At 44.0% G+C, this 21,507-nt stretch overlaps 1 protein-coding gene across 1 annotated transcript in view; it reads left to right on the top strand.

The window, feature by feature from the left end:
* Positions 1-21,507, top strand: part of LOC115475156 (unconventional myosin-X-like) — a 272,052-nt gene that overhangs the window by 36,996 nt on the left and 213,549 nt on the right. The window contains exons 9-11 of the mRNA XM_030210897.1: positions 3,207-3,329; positions 12,454-12,596; positions 15,800-15,900. Coding sequence (XP_030066757.1) covers positions 3,207-3,329; positions 12,454-12,596; positions 15,800-15,900 — 367 coding nt within the window. The remainder of the gene's footprint in view (positions 1-3,206; positions 3,330-12,453; positions 12,597-15,799; positions 15,901-21,507) is intronic.

The following is a 21,507-nucleotide window of genomic DNA, read 5'->3' as shown; positions in this document are numbered from 1 at the left end:
CAAGGAGATCAATTAAACAACAGTAAACAAAGAAAATGTGGTATTAACCTGATTGTCCCCAGTTATTATTCATCTGAAACATTATTCCACATTGATCATCTGGTTGGCTTCTTCAAACCCAAGACGGTGTATAGTCAATTAATTTTGTTGGAAACATACTTATTGTCCAATATTAGTGGAAATAATACACCTGATTTCATTTTTTTTCTCTTTTAAAACCAGAAATTATTTAACAATACAAACACTTGAATCTCTGATCCAATTCCCACTGATTAAAGTAATCCCAGTTTCACAGGCTTCACTCCTTTTGAATTAATATACTAAGAGGAATCATTTCAGAGGAAAAAAAACTTTAGGAATCATACCCGGCACTCTGGGAAAACAACAATCTCGATATTAATCATCTGTAATAATATTCATTTTGTTCAAATCTTTCTGGTCTATTAACATTTTCAAAATCTTAACCGTTTCCTATTCCTGTAGAACTTCATTTGCCGTATCAATTTTTAATTCTCAAAGGAATCGATTAGATTATCCATGTGGCTCACTAATAAGATTATATCTGAAGCAAAATTATTTACTACCATCGTTAGGTCCTGGCGCGCCTTCCAAATGATATTCAATGTAACCTCCACGGGAGCCAAAAACTCCAAGCTGATAGCTCTTACGGGTTTAGGAATGGCACCGCCAACACGGGTTCAGCTGTAAATGACTTCCGTTTCAGCATACACTCCTAACTCACTCCTCCACTCCTTTGGATATGGTGGTTAAATGACTTGAGAGCGATGAAGTTGTTTCCAGGTCCAAGAGCAATCGACGCTGTTTCGCTGAGCAGTCATCTGTGGGCAGCTCGTCGAACAGCGGTCCCACACTTACTGCACAGGGGACAAACCGCTGGCCATCGGCAGCTGACCCCCCATTGTCCCCTTCCTCTCAGTTAAGGTAACTGCAGATGCAAAGAGGAAATTTCAAGTAAACAAAGACAGAACTTCAGAGGACAGCTGAGTCGTTGAGTGTACGAGCTTCAGGTCACCATCTTTCCACTCTCCCTAGTTTGGGACACTCTTTGTCTGGTTTCTCCTCAGAGGCCTGTCTGATATGGGTAACCCTTCAGCATAGCCCTCTTTGAAACACAGAAGCCCCTCCACCACTACAAGGTGGTGTCCCTTCTGAGGGGCAACTGCCTCATTTTTTGAAGGCACGAATACATTTGTGGATAAAGATGAACCAGTTGATATAGTGTTATCTGGACTTTCTGAAAGGTTCTGACAAAGTCCCTCATAAGAGACTCCTGAGGAAATTAAAAAGTCATGGGCTAGGAGATAATATTCTATTGTGGATTGGTTAAAAGATAGATAGAAAACAGAGAGTGGAGTTAAATGGCCATTTTTCTCAATGGAGGAAGGCGAATAGTGGAGTGACCCAGGGATTTATACTGGGACGTTTTCTTTTTATCATATTTATAAATGATCTGGAAACAGGGAACTACAAGCAAAGTGAAAAGATTATAGAAGATAAAAATTATTCAAAGCTGTTAAATCATATGTGGTCTATGCAGGAGGACCTTAGGAGACTGAAAGATTTGGTATCCAGATGGCAGATGAAATTTAATGTGGACAAGTGCAAAATGATGCACATTGGGAAGAATAACCAAAATGACAGCTACATTAGGAGTCACCACCCAGGAAAAAGATCTAGGTGTCATCGTAGACAATATGTTGAAATCTTCTGCTCAGTGTGCGGCAGTGGCCTAAAATCACACAGAATGCTAGGAATTATAAGGAAAGGGATAGAAAATAAAGAAAAGAATATTATATTGCCTATGTATCGCTCCATGGTTAGACTGCACCTTGAGTATAGTGTGCAATTCTGGTCATCGCATCGCACAATGTTATAGCGGAATTAGAAAAGATACAGAGAAAGGTAGCCAAAATGACAAAGGGGACGGGACATGAGTTAAAGAAGTTAGAGCTCTTTATCTTCGAGAAGAGACAGCTGAAGGGAGGTATGATTGACTGTAGTGGAACAGTGTACTGCCCTGGTTTTACAGCCTGCTTTACTGATACAGACTACTCAGTAATTACTGTAGATGCTTTTGGATTCGTATTAGCTAAATGAGACCTTTATTAGAGGTTCTAAAATCTAAGATACACAATGATTTATATATATACATATATACAATGATTAAGCTATATAACTGAAAAGAAACAATACCTATAAACAACCATTACATCACTGGTCCCTATATCCAAGCAATGCTAGGAGTTTCTAGGCCAGGAAAAGAAGTAATAATACACTATAATATGCATACATCCATCACTGATCATTACATCATCCAGGCTCTTATCATCAGCTGGGGGGGGGGGGGGGGGGGGCTGTTCACAGCGAAAGCCAGGAGTTTCTTTGACCAGGAAATATGGTTCTCTGCACAGTTCGTATGTTACTCACAGACGAGCTCCCAATTTCACCGTTAGAAACTCCCTTTTTTATTAGGCTTAGAACTCATGTTCAGAGCTAAGGAAAATTACAGAATGCTTGAGAATTTCTCTGTTTTGGTAAACAAGCCATACTGTGGGAATGTGGTCACATGTTTCTCAGTCCAGGTGGCCAGTCTGAACTCGAAACAGGCTCCACCTCTCCCTTTACATACCAAATTAATTAGAGCTGTGTCTTATCTTCGGCATTCCAACTTATTTTCACACAATCAAAGTTAAACAATCATTTTTAAACAGAATTACTTCTAATCAAAAATACAGACCCCAAGTGCACTGGTAGACATGACTTGATTGTTTACTCTTCCAAAAAGTACAAAGACCAGGGAACATGCCATGAAATTACATAACAGTATATTTAAAGCAAATAGGAGAAAGTATTTTTTCATTCAATGCATAGTTAAGGTCTGGAACTCGTCGGCAGAGGATGTTGTAAAAGCAGTTAACGTAACTGGGTTTAAGAAAGGTGGTAAACTGTTAATGGTTTTCCCCAGGTCTATCTCAATGTTTGTTTCTGGAGGTAAATATCATGAAATCTTGCTACTTTTTGGATTGTGCTGCTTGTGATTTGAATTAGCTGCTGTTAGAAACAGGATTCTGGGTAAGATGGACCCTTTAATCTAATCCAATATAGCAACTCATTATTTCCTATATTCTTAGCTTTGTAAAGATAGACAGAGCATTGACTAATATAAATATTTTTTGTACCCCCAGTTCTGAGTAACATTGAGAGCCTGCTAGGGTTGGACTCATTTCAGCTTTCTGAGGTGTTGACCCAAAGATCTCGGATCTTACGAGGGGAAGCAATCAGCTCTCCTCTCACCATAGAAGAGGTAAGTATGAATTTTATGTGTGCTACACTTGTCTCAGTGTGTGGCTTTACTATCTTTCTCTGTCTCCCTTGAGCTTGTCCCCTTCTCCTGGAGTACATCACAACCACCCTACTCCCAGTTGGTGAGATGTCATATATGTGTGCCCGATGCAAAGAGCTCCTAGCTCTTAGAGAACGTGTCCATTCTCTTGAGGCTAGAGTAACAGACTTGGTGGAGCTGAGGGAGACAGAGAGGTACATAGAGGAGACCTACAGGGATGTTGTAGAGAAGTCCCACCTCCAGTCTGGTAGCCCTTGTGCTACCTCTGTCTCCTAGAAGGACAGCATCACCCTGGTGAAGTAGGAAGTACTCCTGTAGCCAGGACCTGCCCACCAGGGGATGTACTATCCTCTCGCACCGAGGGTATGTCTCCAAGTGCTGCCCGGGAGGTTAGGACAGCTGTTGTAGTTGGTGATTCGATCATTAGGCATATAGATAGCTGGGTGGCTGGTGGACGTGAGGATCGCCTGGTGACTTGCCTGCCTGGTGCGAAGGTGGCGGACCTCACGCATCACCTAGATAGGGTTCTAGATAGTGCTGGGGAGGAGTCGGCTGTCTTGGTACATGTGGGTACCAATGACATAGGAAAATGTGGGAGAGAGGTTCTGGAAGCCAAATTTAGGCTCTTAGGTAGAAAGCTCAAATTCAGATCCTTTAGGGTAGCATTTTCTGAAATGCTACCTGTTCCACGCGCAGGGCCCAAGAGACAGGCAGAGCTCCAGACTCTCAATGCGTGGATTAGACGATGGTGCAGAGAGGAGGATTTTAGATTTGTTAGGAACTGGGCAACATTCTGGGGAAGGAGGAGCCTATTCCGAAAGGATGGGCTCCACCTTAACCAGGGTGGGACCAGGCTGCTGGCATCGGCATTTAAAAAGGAGATAGAGCAGCTTTTAAACTAGAAATGGGGGAAAGGCTGACAGTCGCTCAAAAAAAAAAGTTTCTTTTGTTTTAAATTTACTACACTGTAGTTTCATCGCATGCCCCCTAGTCCTAGTATTTTTGGAAAGCGTGAACAGACGCTTCACATCCACCTGTTCCACTGCACTCATTATTTTATATACCTCTATCATGTCTCCCCTCAGCAGTGCTTTTTTTGTAGAAAAAAAGGTGCCAGTACTCATTATGGGCGGGGTCACCACACATGGCTCCACCCCTATGATAGCCACACCCACATTAACCACACCCCCTATACCAGCCATGGCGCATATAAACAGACATCATTGAAAATATTATAGTACTATAGGAGAAAAAAATAAAGTGATTTTTTTCATTATAAATAATCTCTGTAAGCTCTTACAGCTCCAGTATACCCAGTGCAAAATAAGACAGCCAATGTAAATTCTCAAATTGGACATAATTACAAACACTAAAATGAAAATAAAATGATTTTTTTTCTACCTTTGTTGTCTGGTGACTGTTTTTCTTTCCATATTGGTCCCAGTCTGTGATTCTGCTTTCTTTTCTTTTCGCTTAACTCTTCTGTGCCATTTGTCATTTTTGTCTCCTTTTTCTTTGCTTTCTTCAATATTTTTCAGGCTCTCTCTCTGTCCAGATTTAATTCATTCTTACTATCCATTCTTTAATTTCCTTCATCTACCTGTGGCTTTTCATCTTTTCCTCACCCTTGTTCTCCCCATGCCCCTTCCTCTTATTCTCCAGTCTTTCTCTATTCCCCTTTTCCATCCAGCAGCTCTTTCTCTCCCCATCCTTCCAGTGTCTCCCCTATTTCTTTCTGCATTCTTCCATCCAGCATCTTCCCTCTCTCTCTCCCCATCCTTCCATCTGTTTTCCCTCTCTCTCTCCCCATCCTTCCATCTGTTTTCCCTCTCTCTCTCCCCATCCTTCCATCTCTTTTCCCTCTCTCTTTCCCCAATCCTTCCATCTGTTTTTCCCTCTCTCCCCAATCCTTCCATCTGGTTTTCCCTCTCTCCCCATCCTTCCATCTGTATTTCCCTCTCTCCCCATCCTTCCATCTGTTGTTTTCCCTCTCTCCCCAATCCTTCCCTCTGTTGTTTTCCCTTTCTCTCTCTCCCCAATCCTTCCCTGTTTTCCCTCTCTCTCTATCCCCATCCTTCCATCTGTTTTCCCCTCTCTCCCCAATCCTTCCCTGTTTTCCCTCTCTCTCTATCCCCATCCTTCCATCTGTTTTTCCCTCTCTCTCCCCATCCTTCCATCTGTTTTTCCCTCTCTCCCCAATCCTTCCCTCTGTTGTTTTCCCTCTTTCTCTCTCCCCAATCCTTCCCTCTGTTGTTTTCCCTCTTTCTCTCTCTCCCCAATCCTTCCCTCTGTTGGATTCCCTCTCCCTGCCAAGTTTGGCGCGAACGGCGCGAAGACGCAACGCACGCGGCACCAGCCCCTATTTCCGGCCGCTGCTGCTTCTCCTGTTGTTGAGCAGCAGCGGCCGCTACACAAAGAAAAAGAAGATTAAAAAAAAATTGAAACCTGGCTGAAACGCGGCACCCCGGCACTGTAGACAGCCATTAGGCATTGGCTGTTGCCCCGCAACCGCTCCTCCTCTTGCCTTACGTCACTGCCCCTGGAGGAAGACCCCGGAGGAGCGCAGTGACGTAGAGGCAAGAGGAGGAGCGGCTGCGGGGCAACAGCCAATGCCTAATGGCTGTCTACAGTGCCAGGGTGCCGCGTTTCAGCCAGGTTTGAATTTTTTTTTAAATCTTTTTCTTTGTGTAGCGGCCGCTGCTGCTCAACAGGAGAAGCAGCAGCGGCCGGAAATGGGGGCTGGCACTGCGTGCGGGACATGGACTCACGGGGCGGGGGGAGCAAAAAAAAAAGGTGCCGGTACGCCGTACCGTTGCGTACCGGCACAAAAAAAGCACTGCCCCTCAGCCATCTCTTCTCCAAGCTGAAAAGCCCTAGCCTCCTTAGTCTTTCTTCATAGGGAAGTCGTCCCATCCCCGCTATCATTTTAGTCGCCCTTCGCTACACCTTTTCCAATTCTGCTATATCTTTCTTGAGATGCGGCGACCAGAATTGAACACAATACTCAAGTTGCGGTCGCACCACGGATCGATACAATGGCATTATGACATCCTCACACCTGTTTTCCATACCTTTCCTAATAATACCCAACATTCTATTCGCTTTCCTAGCCGCAGCAGCACACTGAGCAGAAGGTTTCAGTGTATTATCGACGACGACACCCAGATCCCTTTCTTGGTCTGTAACTCCTAACGTGGAACCTTGCATGACGTAGCTATAATTCGGGTTCTTTTTTCCCACATGCATCACCTTGCACTTGCTCACATTAAACGTCATCTGCCATTTAGACGCCCAGTCTCCCAGTCTCGAAAGATCCTTCTGTAATTTTTCACAATCCTGTCGCGAGTTAACGACTTTAAATAACTTTGTGCCATCAGCAAATTTAATTACCTCGCTAGTTACTCCCATCTCTAAATCATTTATAAATATATTAAAAAGCAGCGGTCCTAGCACAGACCCCTGAGGAACCCCACTAACTACCCTTCTCCATTGTGTATACTGCCCATTTAACCCAACTCTCTGTTTCCTATCCTTCAACCATTTTTAATCCACAATAGGACATTTCCTCCTATCCCATGACCCTCCAATTTCTTCTGTAGCCTTTCATGAGGTACCTTATCAAACGCCTTTTGAAAATCCAGATACACAATATCAACCGACTCCCCTTTGTCCACATGTTTGTTTACTCCTTCAAAGAATTGAAGTAAACTGGTCAGGCAAGATTTCCCCACACAAAAGGCGTGCTGACTTGGTCTCAGTAATCCATGTCCTCGGATGTGCTCTGTAATTTTGTTTTTGATAATAGCCTCTACCATTTTCCCCGGCACCGACATCAGACTCACCGGTCTATAATTTCCCGGATCTCCCCTGGAACCTTTTTTAAAAATCGGCGTTACATTGGCCACCCTCCAATCTTCCGGTACCACGCTCGATTTTAAGGATAAATTGCATATCACTAACAGTAGCTCCGCAAGCTCATTTTTCAGTTCTATCAGTACTCTAGGATGAATACCATCCGGTCCAGGAGATTTGCTACTTTTCAGTTTGCCGAACTGCCCCATTACGTCCTCCAGGTTTACCGTGAAGTCAGTAAGTTTCTCCGACTCGTCCGCTTGAAATACCATTTCTGACACCGGTATCCCACCCAAATCTTCCTCAGTGGAGACCGAAGTAAAGAAAACAGTAATGGCATTCAAACATGCGTGGGATAAGGAATCCTGTTTAGAAAGATTGGTTCAGTGGAATCTTAGCCGAGATTGGGTGGTGACGCCGGTAATTGGGAAACAAAATGGGAGCTGGGCAGACTTCTATGGTCTACGCCCTGATTGTGACTGAATAGATAGGGAGGGGCTGGAGTGTAAATTTTAAGGGGCTTCGATGTTAACTTCAGAACTTAGTACAAGAACAGTGCTGGGCAGACTTCTACGGTCTGTGCCCTGAGAAAGGCAAGGACAAATCAAACTCAGGTATACATATAAAGTATCTTGTTGGGCAGACTGGATGGACCATATAGGTCTTTATCTGCCGTCATTTACTATGTTACTGTGTTACTATGTAATTCCATTCAGCTTATTTGTGAGTAATATTGCCGAAGGTTTAGAAGGAATATTTGTCTTTTTGTGGAATACACAGATTTGCAACAGGGTGGACAATCTGAGTGGTGGGTACAAAAGTTAGAAGAATGGTCTAATGTTTGGCCTTGAGAATCGTGTGCCATCTTGGTTGCCACGTTTCAAAAAAGATTTATTTTATTTACATAGTTAAAACATTTTAAGACTGCTTATTGTTATATGTCCTAAGTGGTTTAAAGCAGGCATACAAGATAATCAGTCACTTTTTTCAATAGACAGGACAAAAATAAATGACAACACACAAAGTTAAAATTAATAAAAGCTAGTACACTATAAACCTAATCTAAATTGAATCTCTCAAAGCAAACGTCATCAAAATCAGATTAAAAGAAATCACTATCAAATTATTTAAAAGCCAAGTCAAAAAAAGAAAACCGTTAATGTAGTGGTTGCCAAACCTGGTCCTGGAGGAACCCCGGCCAGTCCGATTTTGGGGATATCCAGAATGAATATTCATGAGAGACATCTGCAAGCACTGCTTCCACTGCATACACATATCTCTCATGAATATTCATTGTGGGTATCTGAAAAACTGGACTGGCTGGGGTTCCTCCAGGACCAGGTGGGGAACCAGGACCGGCAATGACGGGGGGGATCCACTGAAGCCTCTCACTGGGTAGAAAATACACGAGGTGAAAACGTCCATAAACCTCGGTCTTTAGTAATATTCCATGAGGTAGATAGAGGGAAAAAAGAGGAGGATTTCAAGGTATTACATTTCCAAGCTGTGCTGTATCTCTTATACTTCTCTGTGCTGTACGTTCCTATGCTTCTCTGTGCTGCATGCTCTTCTGCTTTTCTGTGCTGTACGTTCCTATGCTTCTCTGTGCTGTATGCTCTTCTGCTTCTCTGTGCTGTATGCTCATATGCTTCTCTGTGCTGTATGTTCCTGTGCTTCTCTGTGCTGCATGCTCTTCTGCTTTTCTGTGCTGTACGTTCCTATGCTTTTCTGTGCTGTACGTTCCTATGCTTCTCTGTGCTGTATGCTCTTATGCTTATCTGTGCTGTATGTTCCTATGCTTCTCTGTGCTGCATGCTCTTATGTACATAAGTACATAAGTAGTGCTATACTGGGAAAGACCAAAGGTCCATCTAGCCCAGCATCCTGTCACCGACAGTGGCCAATCCAGGTCAAGGGCACCTGGCACGCTCCCCAAACGTAAAAACATTCCAGACAAGTTATACCTAAAAATGCGGAATTTTTCCAAGTCCATTTAATAGCGGTCTATGGACTTGTCCTTTAGGAATCTATCTAACCCCTTTTTAAACTCCGTCAAGCTAACCGCCCGTACCACGTTCTCCGGCAACGAATTCCAGAGTCTAATTACACGTTGGGTGAAGAAAAATTTTCTCCGATTCGTTTTAAATTTACCACACTGTAGCTTCAACTCATGCCCTCTAGTCCTAGTATTTTTGGATAGCGTGAACAGTCGCTTCACATCCACCCGATCCATTCCACTCATTATTTTATACACTTCTATCATATCTCCCCTCAGCCGTCTCTTCTCCAAGCTGAAAAGCCCTAGCCTTCTCAGCCTCTCTTCATAGGAAAGTCGTCCCATCCCCACTATCATTTTCGTCGCCCTTCGCTGTACCTTTTCCAATTCTACTATATCTTTTTTGAGATACGGAGACCAGTACTGAACACAATACTCCAGGTGCGGTCGCACCATGGAGCGATACAACGGCATTATAACATCCGCACACCTGGACTCCATACCCTTCCTAATAACACCCAACATTCTATTCGCTTTCCTAGCCGCAGCAGCACACTGAGCAGAAGGTTTCAGCGTATCATCGACGACGACACCCAGATCCCTTTCTTGATCCGTAACTCCTAACGCGGAACCTTGCAAGACGTAGCTATAATTCGGGTTCCTCTTACCCACATGCATCACTTTGCACTTGTCAACATTGAACTTCATCTGCCACTTGCACGCCCATTCTCCCAGTCTCGCAAGGTCCTCCTGTAATCGTTCACATTCCTCCTGCGACTTGACGACCCTGAATAATTTTGTGTCATCGGCGAATTTAATTACCTCACTAGTTATTCCCATCTCTAGGTCATTTATAAATACATTAAAAAGCAACGGACCCAGCACAGACCCCTGCGGGACCCCACTAACTACCCTCCTCCACTGAGAATACTGGCCACGCAATCCTACTCTCTGCTTCCTATCTTTCAACCAGTTTTTAATCCATAATAATACCCTACCTCCGATTCCATGACTCTGCAATTTCTTCAGGAGTCTTTCGTGCGGCACTTTGTCAAACGCCTTCTGAAAATCCAGATATACAATATCAACTGGCTCCCCATTGTCCACATGTTTGCTTACCCCCTCAAAAAAATGCATTAGATTGGTGAGGCAAGACTTCCCTTCACTAAATCCGTGCTGACTTTGTCTCATCAGTCCATGTTTTTGTATATGCTCTGCAATTTTATTCTTAATAATAGCCTCCACCATCTTGCCCGGCACCGACGTCAGACTCACCGGTCTATAATTTCCCGGATCTCCTCTGGAACCCTTCTTAAAAATCGGAGTAACATTGGCTACCCTCCAGTCTTCCGGTACTACACTCGATTTTAGGGACAGATTGCATATTTCTAACAGTAGCTCCGCAAGTTCATTTTTTAGTTCTATTAATACTCTGGGATGAATACCATCAGGTCCCGGTGATTTACTACTCTTCAGCTTGCTGAACTGACCCATTACATCCTCCAAGGTTACAGAGAATTTGTTTAGTTTCTCCGACTCCCCCGCTTCAAATATTCTTTCCGGCACCGGTGTCCCCCCCAAATCCTCCTCGGTGAAGACCGAAGCAAAGAATTCATTTAATTTCTCCGCTACGGCTTTGTCCTCCTTGATCGCCCCTTTAACACCATTTTCGTCCAGCGGCCCAACCGACTCTTTGGCCGGTTTCCTGCTTTTAATGTATCTAAAAAATTTTTTACTATGTATTTTTGCTTCCAACGCTAATTTCTTCTCAAAGTCCTTTTTTGCCCTCCTTATCTCCGCTTTGCATTTGGCTTGGCATTCCTTATGATCTATCCTGTTATTTTCAGTTGGTTCTCTTCTCCACTTTCTGAAGGATTGTTTTTTGGCTCTAATGATTTCCTTTATCTTACTGTTTAGCCACGCCGGCTGACGTTTAGTCTTTTTTCCCTTTTTTCTAATACGTGGAATATATTTGTCCTGAACCTCCAGGATGGTGTTTTTAAACAGCATCCACGCCTGATGCAAGTTTTTTACTCTGCGAGCTGCTCCTTTCAGTCTTTTTTTCACCATTTTTCTCATTTTGTCGTAATCACCTTTTCTATAGTTAAACGCTAGCGTACTTGATTTCCTAGTTTCACTTCCTTCAATGCCAATATCAAAACCGATCATATTATGATCACTGTTATCAAGCGGCCCTCGTATCGTTACCCCCTGCACTAGATCATGAGCACCACTAAGGACTAAGTCTAGTATTTTTCCTTCTCTTGTCGGCTCCTGAACTAGCTGTTCCATGAAGCTGTCCTTGATTTCATCAAGAAATCTTATGTCCCTTGCGTGTACAGATGTTACATTAACCCAGTCTATATGCGGGTAATTGAAATCCCCCATTATTATTGTGTTGCCCAGTTTGTTTGCGTCCCTGATTTCCTTTAACATTTCCGCATCCGTCTGTTCGTCCTGGCCAGGCGGACGGTAGTACACTCCTATCACTATCCTTTTCCCCTTTGCACATGGAATTTCAATCCACAGTGCTTCTCTGTGCTGTATGTTCCTATGCTTCTCTGTGCTGCATGCTCTTCTGCTTTTCTGTGCTGTACGTTCCTATGCTTCTCTGTGCTGTATGCTCTTATGCTTCTCTGTGCTGTATGCTCTTCTGCTTTTCTGTGCTGTACGTTCCTATGCTTCTCTGTGCTGTATGCTCTTCTGCTTCTCTGTGCTGTATGCTCTTCTGCTTTTCTGTGCTGTACATTCCTATGCTTCTCTGTGCTGTATGCTCTTCTGCTTTTCTGTGCTGTACGTTCCTATGCTTCTCTGTGCTGTATGCTCTTCTGCTTCTCTGTGCTGTACGTTCCTATGTTTCTCTGTGCTGTATGCTCTTATGCTTTTCTGTGCTGTATGTTGCTATGCTTCTCTGTGCTGTATGCTCTTATGCTTCTCTGTGCTGTACGTTCCTATGCTTCTCTGTGCTGTATGCTCTTCTGCTTCTCTGTGCTGTATGCTCTTCTGCTTCTCTGTGCTGTATGCTCTTATGCTTTTCTGTGCTGTATGTTGCTATGCTTCTCTGTGCTGTATGCTCTTATGCTTCTCTGTGCTGTACGTTCCTATGCTTCTCTGTGCTGTACGTTCCTATGCTTCTCTGTGCTGTATGCTCTTATGCTTTTCTGTGCTGTATGTTGCTATGCTTCTGTGTGCCTACATACAGTTCACTCAGTGCCACCTTTTCTTCTCTGTGTTAAGGCAGCGGACTCCAGAGATTCACTCGCTATGGCCCTATACACCCAGTGCTTCTCTTGGCTCCTTGCTAAGATTAATGCCAAGATCAGAGGAAAGGAAGACTTCCAGTCCATTGGCATCCTGGACATCTTTGGATTTGAGAATTTTCAGGTAAGGAGTTTTGTGCGATTATACAAATGCAATTCTGATTAAATAATCGACAATTAACTTGTATGACCACTAGAAAAATTTCTAGTAGGCATGGAGGAGCATTTTTGAAAGGATATCCACATCAGAATAGAGATGTCCAGCTCATAGTGTCCAAAACGGACGTCTATCTCACATGTATTTTCCAACAACAAGTACATGAGATGGATGAACAGCCATTTTACAAACTGGAATGTCCAACATATGAATGGCAAAAAAGCAGGCACTTGGTCATCTTTCTTAGAAGAAACAGTCCTGTGGAGCAGAGGGACAACCTAGTGCCTGAGCAGTGGACAGGATGCTAGGAATTGTAAGGAATGGGATTCAAAATAAGACCAAGATTATTATAATGCCTGTCTATCACTCTATGGTGCGACCTTACCTTAAGTATTCTGTTCAATTGTGGTCGCCGCATCTGAAAAAGATATAGCGGAATTAGAAAAGGTTCAAAGAAGAGTGATGAAAATGATAAAGGGGATAGAACTCCTCTCGTATGAGGAAAGGCTAAAGAGGTTAGGGCTCTTCAGCTTGGAAAAGAGACAGCTGAGGGGGGATATGATACAGATCTACAAAATTCTGAGTGGTGTAGAACGAGTAGAAATGAATCAATTTTTTACTCTTTCAGTGAAATTACATGGAAATATTTTTAAAAACAATAAGAGGAAATATTTTTTCACTCAATGAATAGTTAAGCTCTGGAAGTTGCTGCCGGAGAGTTAGCGTATCTGGGTTTAAAAAAGGTTTGGATAAGTTCCTGGAGGAAAAGTCCGTAGTCTGTTATTGAGATGGACGTGGGGAAGCCACTGCTTGTGCTGGGATTGGTGCTACCACTTGGGTTTCTGCCAGGTACTTGTGACCTGGATTCACCACTGTTGGAAACAGGATACTGGACTAGATGGACCATTTATCTGACCCAGTATGGCTATTCTTATGTTCTTAAAAGTCGTGAACTAAATCAAAGAAAGAAACGGCAGAATAAAAAGGATAAGCACATAGAATTTCTAAGGGAGAGGAAAGGATGGGCAGACTGGGTAAGACATACGGGCCCCGATATTCAGACCGCAGGAGATAGCCAGACTGTCTCCCGTGATCCAAGCTGAACCTGGATATTTAATTCTGAGCCATTTCCGCTTTAACTTTGGCCAATTTCACCTTAACCGGCAAAGCCAATTTTTAGCGTTGGCTGGTTAAATTGGAGCCAGCCAAATTTATTCCACTTATTGGGGCAGCCAAATATAACCATCTATATTTAACCCACTAGCTAGCGATATTCATGTCAGGAAGTATTTTTTCACGGAGAGAGTAGTGGATGCTTGGAATGCCCTCCCGTGGGAGGTGGTGGAAATGAAAACGGTAACGGAATTTAAACATGCATGGGATAAACATAAAGGAATCCTGTTCAGAAGGAATGGATCCTCAGGAGCTTAGCAGAGATTGGGTGGCAGAGCCAGCCGGTGGCGGGAGGCGGGGCTGGTGGTTGGGAGGCGGGGATAGTGCTGGGCAGACTTATACGGTCTATGCCAGAGCCGGTGGTTGGGAGGCGGGGCTAGTGCTGGGCAGACTTATACGGTCTGTGCCCTGAAGAGCACAGGTACAAATCAAAGAAGGGTATACACAAAATGTAGCACATATGAGTTTGTCTTGTTGGGCAGACTGGATGGACCATGCAGGTCTTTTTCTGCCGTCATTTACTATGTTACTATGTATTCAATCTGGCGCTGAATATCGTCAGATGACCAGTTATGTACCGTTTCAATGGTCATTTCCCTTTAAATATTTGTTCTTCATTTTCTACATTTGTTTCTCCAGCTTTCCAGGTCTTCATTGGTTAGAATTTGCTGGGAAATTGTTTTTAAGCTTGGGGAAAGGTAGACTTGGAATTAAATAGGTAACCTCTGGAACTTTATTTTAACTTACTCTGTTCACTTAGCAAAGGAGTTTAAGGAATAGTTTTTCTTATCATATAAAGTCTGTTACAGTTCCATAGGCTAACCTTTAAGGGGGCTATTTTACAGTTACTATAGTATCAGTATAAAGCACATCTAATAGGCACAGGAAGCCATAGCGCAGTGATTGAATGAATTCATTGCTTCTGCTTCAGTTTTCACCGAGAAAGAAGTGGGGCAGATATTAGTGGCAGAAATGGTATTCAGTACTGATGAATCAAAGAAACAGAAAAACAATCTCTCTAAACCTGGAAGGTGTATAGGGCAATTTGACAAATTGAAAAGTAGCAAATCACCTGGACCAGACGATATACATCCCAGAGTACTGATAGAATTGAAAAAAAAAAATGAACTTGAAGAGCTATTGTTAGTAATATATAATTTATCTTTGAAATCAAGGCATGGTACCAGAAGATTGCAGGGTGGCCATTGTAATGCCAATTTTTTAAAACGTTCCTAGAAGTGATCCAGGAAATTATAGACCGGTGATCCTGATGTCAGTGCCGGGCAAAATGATAGAGACCATTATAAAGAACAAAATTACAGAGCATATACATTTGGCTTTGTCTCATTAGTCTTACTAATCTACTTCATTTCTTTGAAGGGTTGAACAAACATGTGGATAAATGTGAGCAGGCTGATATTGTATATCTGGATTTTCAAAAGGCATTTGACAAAGTACCTTATGAAAGACTCCAGTGGAAATTGGAGAGTATTGGGATAGGAGGTGGTGTTCTATTGTGGATTAAAAACTGGTTAAAAGATAGAAAACAGAGAGTAGGATTAAATGGTCAGTTATTCTCAATGGAGAAGGGTTGATAATGGGGTTCCCCAGGGGTCTGTGTGCTGGGGTCATTGCATTTTATCATATTTATAAATTATCTAGAGACGGGAGTAACTAGTGAGGTAATTAAATTTGCTGACGACACAAAGTTATTCAAAGCTGTTAAGTCGCAAGAGGATTATGAAAAATTACAAGAGGACCATAACAGACTGGGAGACTGGGCAACCAAATGGCAGATGACGTTTAATGTGAGCTGGTGCAAAGTGATGCATCTGGGAAAGAAGAACCTGAATTATAGCTATATCATGCAAGGTTCCACGTTAAGAGTAATCACACAGGAGGATTTAGGTGTCCCAGGGCTTTGGTGATGTCGCTTTTACTGTATTCCATTTGTATGTTTATCTGTATTCCATGTCATATGTTTTTCAATCATGTAGGTGAATCGTTTTGAACAGTTTAATATTAATTATGCAAATGAGAAGCTGCAGGAATACTTCAATAAACATACGTTCTCCTTGGAGCAGCTGGAGTACAACAGGTAGGAAACAAGTCAAGGCCGCTGCATTGTGACTGATCTTAGTATCAATTGCTATGTATTAATCACAGCCCCTCCCCCTCCCTTATGTTGTGATGGACACACAGTTCCCTCAGCGCCAAAGAGCAGATGCTTACATGCTCGAACCCAGCGGGTTTAATTAGCATTGAGGTTTTTGATGCTCTATAGCTTACCATTTTCTCAAAGATACTTTTGAGATGAAAATATTTGCAGGCTGGAAGTTTGAGTTATTGGTATTATCTGATTGCATTTCTCTTGCACTTTCCTGTATTTCCAATAATATAATTAAGTTCACTTGAGCATCAGATCATTTTGAAAGGCATACTAGGTTGCTGATGAAGTATAAGGGCCTGTTTAGGTAATCTTATATACAGGGGTGTGCTGGTAAATTTTTAACAGGCTCTTTCTCCGGACGTAGCCAGCTCTGCAGTTGGAAGGGCCAGGGCTGGCCGGGGGTGGGGGAGCAACACTTGCCTCTCTCTGCTCCCTCCCTTTGTGCGGGCACACTAGGCATACCTTTGCTGGCAGCCAATAAATGGACTGCCATCACTCCCAACGTCTTGCTCTGAGCAGCTTCTCTCACAAGCTGGAGAAGTCCCAGCCTGCTGTGGGGAGCAGCAGTAGTCTATTTACTTGGCTGGCAGGGCTCAGCATCCCCACCAGCAAAGTAAAAGAGAATTCAGCAGGGGGCCCAAGCCCACATTTTGGGAGCCAGTTGTTAAAGTAGCCATGGAGGGCCCTACTTTAACAACTGGCTCCCAAAATTCTTAAAAACTTAACAACCGGCACTGCTGTTTCCCCAGAGCAAGTGGCAAAACAACCTACAGCCAGCCTAAAGCTGCCATTTTCCTGCAGGCGCTGTCGGTTCTCCCGTCCCCGTCCTCTCGGATGTCAACTTCCTGTTCTTGGGAAGGGGGCCAGCAGAGCCGACAGTATGTGCAGGAAATCAGTGGCCCCGGACTGGGCATAGCTTATTTTGCTATTTGTTCTGGAGAAAACAGCAACAGAAGGGGCAGGAGGGTGGGGGTGGGGGGGGGGGGGAATAAGGCAGGATGGAAGTGGGGAGAGAAAGAGGGGACATGCTGGATTAAAAGAACGGGGAGAGAGAGGGAAGACACTGGACGCAGGGATGGGGAAAGAAAGAGGGAAAATACTGGACAGAAAGATAGGGAGAGAGAAGGTAAAAGGTGGATGGAAGGGGAGAAGTGTTAGTGGGAGACTGCTGGTAATCATTTCTGTAGCGCTACAGCGATGTACACTTTATATGCAAGTACTTTCTCTGTCCCTAGTGGGCTCACAATCTAAGCTTTTGTACCTGGGGCAGTGGAGGGTTAAGTGACTTGCTTAGGGTCACAAGGGAGCTGCAGTGGGAATTCAACCCAGGACACCAGGATCAAACCCACCGCACTAACCAGCCAAGGTGAGGAAAAGTAGATGGAAAGCTGTAGGCAGACACAGTAAAAAGAGGGAATTTGAAGACTGTGTAGCAAGAATGAATTGAATCTGGACAGAGAGGCAGAAATATAAATTGAAGGAAGCTGAAAGGAAAAAGAAATACAGAGAAAAATGACAAGATGGAGGAAAGCAGAAAACAGAATTTGAGCCAACACAATTAGAAAAATAAAATGACCAGATGACAAAGGTAGAAAAAGTCATTTTATTTTCTATTTCGTGATTAGATTATTTCTGTTTTTGAATGCCCATTTCAAAATATCTTCTGTCGGAGCTCAGGGATACTCAGTTGAAATTTGTTTGACTTAGAGCAGGGGCGTAGCTGGGTCCGGGTGACCTCGGGCCCACCCAGCAGCGGATGCACCTTCAGCACTGGCGTTGAAGGAACAGGCTGGGCTTCCTCAGTCCTGCATTGCTCTATCCAATGGGTCCCGGGCAGCAGCAGTGGCAATTCCTATACGCTGCCTGTCACTAACCCAGAAGCCCACCCTTTGGCAGATGAGGAAATTGCAGGGGAGGCAGGGAAGGGATCAGGAAGGGGGCCCCTCCTTTTTCTGACCTGGGACCTAGCACATCTAACACCGGTTCTGACCCTTGCTGAATAGCTGGTAGAGATCCCAAATCTCCCCCACTGAGGACCTCCTCCAAAAACGGCCAGAATTCTCTTCTACCAAGCTCTGCAGTCGGCGACAGCATCCTTGAGCCACCCACAACTAAGCATGTATGGGGTGCTGGCATCAGTGGCTTAGGGATGTTACTGCTGCCTGCCAAGCTTGGTAAAAGGGAGTTCTGCCCAACTTCAGAGAAAGTCTTCAGCTGACAGAACTTGGCGATCCTCATTAGCTAAAATATTTATATTTTGAGGTGGGGGTAGGGCGAGGCAGAGAATTTTGTGTCCACCCAAAATTGACTGTCTTGTTACGCCACCGACTTAGAGTACTTGACTCGAAGAAGTTGAGAAACATTGCTATGTAGGGCCCAAAACCTTGATTGAAAAGGACCAACCAACCTCCTATTGGCCTTAAACTCAAATAAGGCTCCTTTTACTAAGCTGCAGTAAGAAATGCCCAGATGCGGGTCAGTCCCACACGCTTAGACCTTTTTTCCTCAGCTGTGAAAAAGAGCTATTTTTCCATTTTTTCATTACATGGCCATTCACTAATGTCATCATTAGGATGTGGCCATTTACAAAAATTAGCACAAAGAGCATTTAGCCTATTAACAGTGCGCTATTAACCAGTCAGGACTAGGGAGCATGGAATAAAGCTACTAAGTAGTAAATTTAAAACAAATCGGACAAATAATTCTTCATTCAACATGTAAGTAAACTCTGGAATTCGTTGCCAGAGAATGTGGTAAAAGCAGTTAGCTTAGCAGGGTTTAAAAAAAAAGGTTTGGATACTTTCTTAAAAGAACAGTCCATAACCCATTATTAAAATGCACTTGGGGAAAATCCACTGCTTTATTTCTGGGATAAGCAGCATAAAATGTATTGTACTTTTTTGGGATCTTGCCAGGTATTTGTGACCTGGATTGGCCACTGTTGGAAACAGGATGCTGGGCTTGATGGACCTTCGGTCTGTCCCAGAATGGCAATGCTTATGTTCTTAGGGCTCAATGCACAAAAGTCCCTGTAAAGCACCGATTGCTATTTCCACCTCAGTATAAATTACTGAGGTGGAAATAGCGAGGGAATGCCAAAAAAAAAAAATCACATGCAAATGAGCTGCTTGCAAAAACAGTGAGCAGCTCGGCAAGTCACTAAGCTGCACATATGCAGAACAACCAGTCGCTAAGCCTGGCTGCTCTTTGCATTCTGAGCTAGCATATGCTACCCACAGCTTTCAGGCACTCAAAGGCGTGATGTGTAGCAACATCGTCTCTGCTCTCTTTGGCGACCCAAGACATCCCGTTCTGTGCCGACTGGCCGTCTTCTTTCTTTTTTGGGTGGGTGGGGGGAGTCAACTTGAAAGGTTGCAGCATGTCATTCGGAGGCACGGAACAGTGGTGGAGGGTGGTAGGATCTTATCCTGGAGGTGATGAGGGGGGGGGGGGGGGGCGAGCAATCTCGAGCCCAGACACGGAGGGAGGAAGTCAGCCTTCCGCCTTGTAGTCCCAAAGAGCACTTCTTGTTTTCGGGACTCGACAAGAGCATGCAGGCCTGGCAGCTGGTTTCTCGGCAGTATGCTTTCCCCCTGCCACAATCACCCTTGGCTGCCAGCACCAAGAAACAATAGGAAACCCTACACTGACAGCATTGGTGCCTTCCCAAGGATTAGCTCCAGCCTTTCATCAAGATTCTCTGCATTCCAAGGAAGAAGAGAACAGGCAACAACACAGAGACAGCTCCTGACCTCAAGTACCTCATAAAAGGAAGGAGCTCCTTCTGTGCATCGCTTGGAATGCACATTTGAATGCTAAACAGCTCATTAAAATATATTAGCATAGGATTCCCATTGTCTGCTGCCCCGCACGGTAAAAACCTGCTGAATCAGTCAAAAAAGCACATTGCTGGCCCGGTACATTTTGTGCATCAGGCCCTTCTTTCTTTCTGTCAGGGTATTAGGATACATATCCATATTTTAAAACACCTACCAGGAAGCTGACCGTATTCAATACAAACTTTAGTGTAACCCGGGTCTCACCCGTGCGCTAGCTGGAGCCCTGGCCCATAAAACAGAGTTCAGTTCAGTTCCACATTCAGGGCCACTCACCTCTCATCCATTCCAGTTTGCCTGCAGTCGAGCTTGGGAGCGCGTATATGGTCTGGAATTGGGATCAGGGGTTTGGAAAGCACTCGTACCCTCGTGCTCAAAGATACACTTTAGTCACAGCTTATGCAAACTCTTCCAACTGCAACAGGCAGACTTTAAAGCTTTATTAAGCAGTCCAAACAGCATATAAACTCCAACTTGGATCCAATCCTTCTGGTGTTTCTCAGGGGAGCTCCTATACCATCTGTCCATGCCCATCCTGCAAGGCAGAGCTATTCTCAGTAGCTGTTTCTCCTCCTCACAGCACTAATTCCATCTCTGTAGCCTCAGACCCTTCCAGTGGTGACCCCTCTCTAGATCCACCCTGGTCTCAGGACTGAGCTCTCGCTGGCTCCAATCCCCTGTGCTGGATCTCTCCTCTGCCCACCCGTAGCACACACAGGGTCTCATTTTCAAAGCACTTAGACTTAAAAAGTTCCATAGTAACTCACACACCTCACACCTGACAGTAGCCTGGTTGCCACAACCCTCCTTTACAGCCAGTGATCAGACTCCTCACTTAGGATTCCCCTTTTCTCCTCCCGGTCTCTTTGCAGGGGACCATCAGACAACCAACCAACCCCCCCCCCCCCCCCCCTAAAAAAAAGCATAACTCTAGCTTTATATCCTTCCCTGTCACTCTTCAGTACCAGGGCACTATTTCTCTGCATTGTATTTCAAAACCACCCCCATGGGCTGGGCTTCCTCCTATCCAGGGATATCCTACCAGTCCAGCCCTCTGGCATGGACCTCCCTCTCCCCAGGGCTCTGGAAAAAAAAATCTATCACTCTAGTAATACCCGTTCCATGGGGAATTACACTACTTATCACTTACTGATTCAACGTGTCTTGAATATAGTTGAATTTACTAGTTTACTTGCTGATTCGTGGGCATTTCTCTGTTGCTCATTCATATTAATATTGAGCTTATCCCCTTCCATCCATAACCTGTAACTTTCATCTGGAGCCAATGCTTAAAAAACATTGAAAATCAGTAGCAAACAGCGTGCATTGCACTTCAAATGATCTCAAGACCTCTGTAAGAGAACATAAATCTAGATGAAAGATTATTAGGGAAAATGCATAAGTACATAAGTAATGCCATACTGGGAAAAGACCAAAGGTCCATCGAGCACAGCATCCTGTCCCCGACAGCGGCCAATCCAATGCAGGCCCCTGTGGGGGGACGAATGGAAATTATTTCAGTAAAGATGGGATTTTAAGGGGTAGATGGTGGATATGCAGTTGGGGTTGGTCTTGGGGGGGGGGGGGTAGTTCATGTGCTGTGCAGGTTGAGGGGTTCTGGAATTTGAATTTATACTTTTAACCTTCCCATCAAAGCGAGAATCCCCTTCAAATTATGTACCTTTATCTTTCAGCTCCA

The sequence above is a fragment of the Microcaecilia unicolor genome, chromosome 7, assembly GCF_901765095.1.
Source record: "Microcaecilia unicolor chromosome 7, aMicUni1.1, whole genome shotgun sequence".
Taxonomy (NCBI): Eukaryota; Metazoa; Chordata; class Amphibia; order Gymnophiona; family Siphonopidae; genus Microcaecilia; species Microcaecilia unicolor.
This window is presented reverse-complemented; position numbering and strand designations above follow the sequence as displayed.